This window comes from Myotis brandtii, unplaced genomic scaffold (genome assembly GCF_000412655.1).
Source record: "Myotis brandtii unplaced genomic scaffold, ASM41265v1 scaffold633, whole genome shotgun sequence".
NCBI lineage: Eukaryota > Metazoa > Chordata > Mammalia > Chiroptera > Vespertilionidae > Myotis > Myotis brandtii.
The window spans coordinates 2,402,601-2,406,155 of NW_005370423.1; the positions used below are offsets into that span (position 1 = coordinate 2,402,601).

At 59.7% G+C, this 3,555-nt stretch overlaps 1 protein-coding gene across 1 annotated transcript in view; it reads right to left on the reverse strand.

Annotated features, from left to right (window-relative positions):
• Positions 1-3,555, reverse strand: part of NKD1 (naked cuticle homolog 1 (Drosophila)) — a gene marked incomplete at its 3' end in the record, with an annotated part of 51,438 nt that overhangs the window by 4,920 nt on the left and 42,963 nt on the right. Inside the window, exon 4 of the mRNA XM_005880325.1 lies at positions 963-1,058. Coding sequence (XP_005880387.1) covers positions 963-1,058 — 96 coding nt within the window. The remainder of the gene's footprint in view (positions 1-962; positions 1,059-3,555) is intronic.

Genomic DNA, 3,555 nt, shown 5'->3' on the forward strand with positions numbered 1-3,555 from the left:
ATAAAATTATTGATTTCAGAGAGGGAGGGAAAGGGAGAGAAACATCCACGATGAGAGAGAATCATGGATCGGCTGTCTCCTGCATGCCCCGCGATGGGGATGGAGTCCGCAACCCGGGCCTGTGCCCTGACTGGGAATCGAACCGTGACCTCCTGGTTCATAGGCTGACGCTCAACCACTGCGCCACGCCGGCCGGGCAACACTTGTTGTTTCCTATTTGTCTGTAGAGCAGCCATCCTCGTGGTGTGAGGTGGGGTCTCGTGGTGGTTTGGACTTGCATTGATGATGACCGGTGGCGGTGAGCACCTTTTCATGTGCGGATTGGCCATTGGTACATGTTCTTTGGAGAAAAGTCTATTCAAGTCCTTTGCCCATTTTTGATAGAATTACTTCATTTTCTATGTGACATTTTAGGCGTTCTCCATACACAGTATTCTGGCTGTTATTCCCGTATCAGATAGAGGATTTGCAAATGTTTCCTGCATCCAGCAGGCAGCCCTGCACTCCGCAGGCAGGTCCTGTCCTCGGGGGCGCCGCGTTTACATTCTGATGGAGTCCCCTTGATCTCCTTCCACGCAGGCGGCCCTGCACTCCGCAGGTCCTGTCCTCGGGGGCGCCGCGTTTACATTCTGATGGAGTCCCCTTGATCTCCTTCCAGTTTTCCTGCCTGCGCTCATTTAACTTTTTCCCAAACCCTCTGTGGGCTGGGCCAGAACATCGGGGCCAGACCAGCACTGTGGGATCCGCCTGTTTGAGACAAGCCACCTCCCAGCAGGCCTCGGGGCTCAGCACCTGCCTAGCCTCGTTCCCACCACACCCGCTCCCTGCACCCTCTGCTTCAGTTCACCTGCAGGGACAGGCCCTGCCTTCGCAGAGGGGACGGGCAGAGTCACCTGGCACAGGACCGGCACCCTGTGCCCCAGGGCACGGCCCATGGCCAGGGGTCAGGCGGGCACACTCACCTCGCGGGTGACCTTCCCGTTGTTGTCAAAGTCATACAGGGTGAAGGTCCACTCCTGCCGGCTGTCCTCCTCCACGGACACGTCACACTGCAGCTCCTGGACAGACAGACAGACAGCACACGGCGCGCTGTCACCCAGCGGCTGGAACACCTGGAGGCCAGGCCACGGGGCTGCCCCTCCCACTGCAGAGTAATGACCAAGATGCGACTGTCCAGGGAGAGCAGCCAGGCTGGGCGGGAAGGTTTGGCCTGAGGAGAGATGCCCGCAGGGGTGCCAGACAGGCTCTGGGTCCTCACAGGCTAAGGGACACCGGGGGAGGGTCTGAGAGAGGGCTCTGTGGCCTTGGGAAGACTGAGCTTGGACCCAGGGCTAGAAGCTACCCTGCCCACATGCCTACACACACACATGCATACACACACACGTACATGTCTGCATGCGCTCGCATCTGCTCGCACCTGCACACGTGCATGCGCCTACACTCATGCCACACGTGTGCACACACGTACATGTCTGCATGCGCTCGCATGTGCTCGCACCTGCACACGTGCATGCGCCTACACTCATGCACACCTATGCACATGTGCAGCCCGTGCACACCCGCACATGTGTGCATATATTCACACGTACACATATGCACACACACCTGCTTGCACGCGCGCGCGCGCACACACACACACACACACACAGGGCACAGTAACTTGGGAAGCTGTGTTGCGGCTCCCAGGGTGGCCACCTGACCGGAAGGCAGGAGAAGGGTGGACACAGAGAACTAAAGGCCCAGTCAACTTCAGGTGGCGGCCTGTGTGGCCCTCCACAGCTGTGCCCTCCACCTGGGCACGGCTTCCCTGCGCCTCAGTTTCCCTGTGTAAGTTACGGAAACGACGGTGTTGCCCTCATAGCCTTGTTGGGAGCAGTCACTGGCCTGCCCCTCCGCCCCTCGGTGCTCATCACGGCCGTGGGAGACAGGTCCCCACCTCCCACCTCCAGCCCCTGGCTTCTGTGTCGAGGGCAGCCAGAAGGAAAAGCCAGGGACGGCGTGCCCAGGGTGGGGGGCGAGTGGTGGATGGTACCCCAGCCTCCACGCCCCTCCAGAGGACAAATCTGAGGGCACCTGTGGGACTGAGCCTCAGCTGCCCTTCACCTTCGTCGGCTCCCCTCCTTCCCTGCTCCCGGGGATCACCCCCGGACCCTTGTCTCGGGGTCTGCTTTGGGGGAGCTGGAAACAGGTGTGGAAACTGGTTGGCACACAGCAAAGCCCGATGAATGCTAGTAGCTGCTCCTCTTTGTGATGATTCCTATACAGTGACGTCATGTTATCTCTCCCCCCGAGGTGTCTAAGCACGGGACTCTGAGCTGGCGTGGGAGCTCTGCCTCTGGGGGAAGCGTGCGGGGCCGGCTGGCCACCGGGGCGTTCTAGGAAGGACGCTGACTGGGAGAGAGAGTCCGGAAAGGGCCTTTCCGATCCACGAGGTTCTCTGAAAACAAGCAGAGAGGCCCAGACCACCCTGTCCCTCGTCCTGCCCCGGCCGGCAGGGCATGCGGACAGGCTCAGCCCCACGCGGGTGGCACTGGCCCCCATCCGCTGGAGAAAGCGTGCCTCTGCCGCGCACAGCCAGCTCCTCCCGCCGCTCTGGCAGCCACGCTGAGCTCAAAGCCGCTCTTCCCTCAGTTGTGACATGTCCGTCTGATACCTGCCAAGTGCCCGCTCTGCTCTGAGGAACTGCTTCAGGCGGCACAGCACTCACCCCGCACACATGCACTCACACACGCACGCCTAGAGAGGCATGCACACACCTGCACACATACATGCATGCCCACACAAATGCACACCTGCACACATGTGCACACATGCTCACACGCCCCTACACACATGCACACTCACAAATGCATGCACACACACCTGCATGTACACATGCACATGCTCACATATACACACCTGCACATGTGTGCACACATGCTCGCCCACACACTTATCTACACACGGATGCGCACATGTGCTCACACACACACGCATGCCCACGCACTCATGCATGCACACATAGAGTTTAACTGACTCCCCCTCCCTGGCCCCTCTCATTAGCTCCACAGGAAGCCCGGGCTTGAAGTTCAGAGACAGGTTGAGCAGCTATTGCCACCCTCCACCTCGAGGTGAGCCCTCCCCAGGGACCACGAACAGTCCTGGGCAGGCAGCTGCCCCTCCAGAAACAGGCCCCCTCGGGCTCCCAAGGATTCGGGACGTCCAGGCCTGGGCCTTCCCTCTCCTGTCCACGCAGGAGCTGAGCGGCCTCCACATCGGGCCAGGCCTCAGCTTCCTCCTCAAAAAGCACCACCGAGTCCTGGCCAGTGTGGCTCAGCAGATAGAGCGCCGGCCTGCGGCCTGAATGGTCCCAGGTTCAATTCCAGTCAAGGGCATGTGCCCGGGTTGCAGGCTTGATCCCCAGTGTGGGGCGTGCAGGAGGCAGCCGATCCATGATTCTCTCTCCTCATTGATGTTTCTATCTCTCTCTCTCCCTTCCTCTCTGAAATCAATAAAAATATATTTTAAGGAAGACGAAGAAGAAGAAGAGGAAGAAGAGGAAGAGGAGGAGGAGGA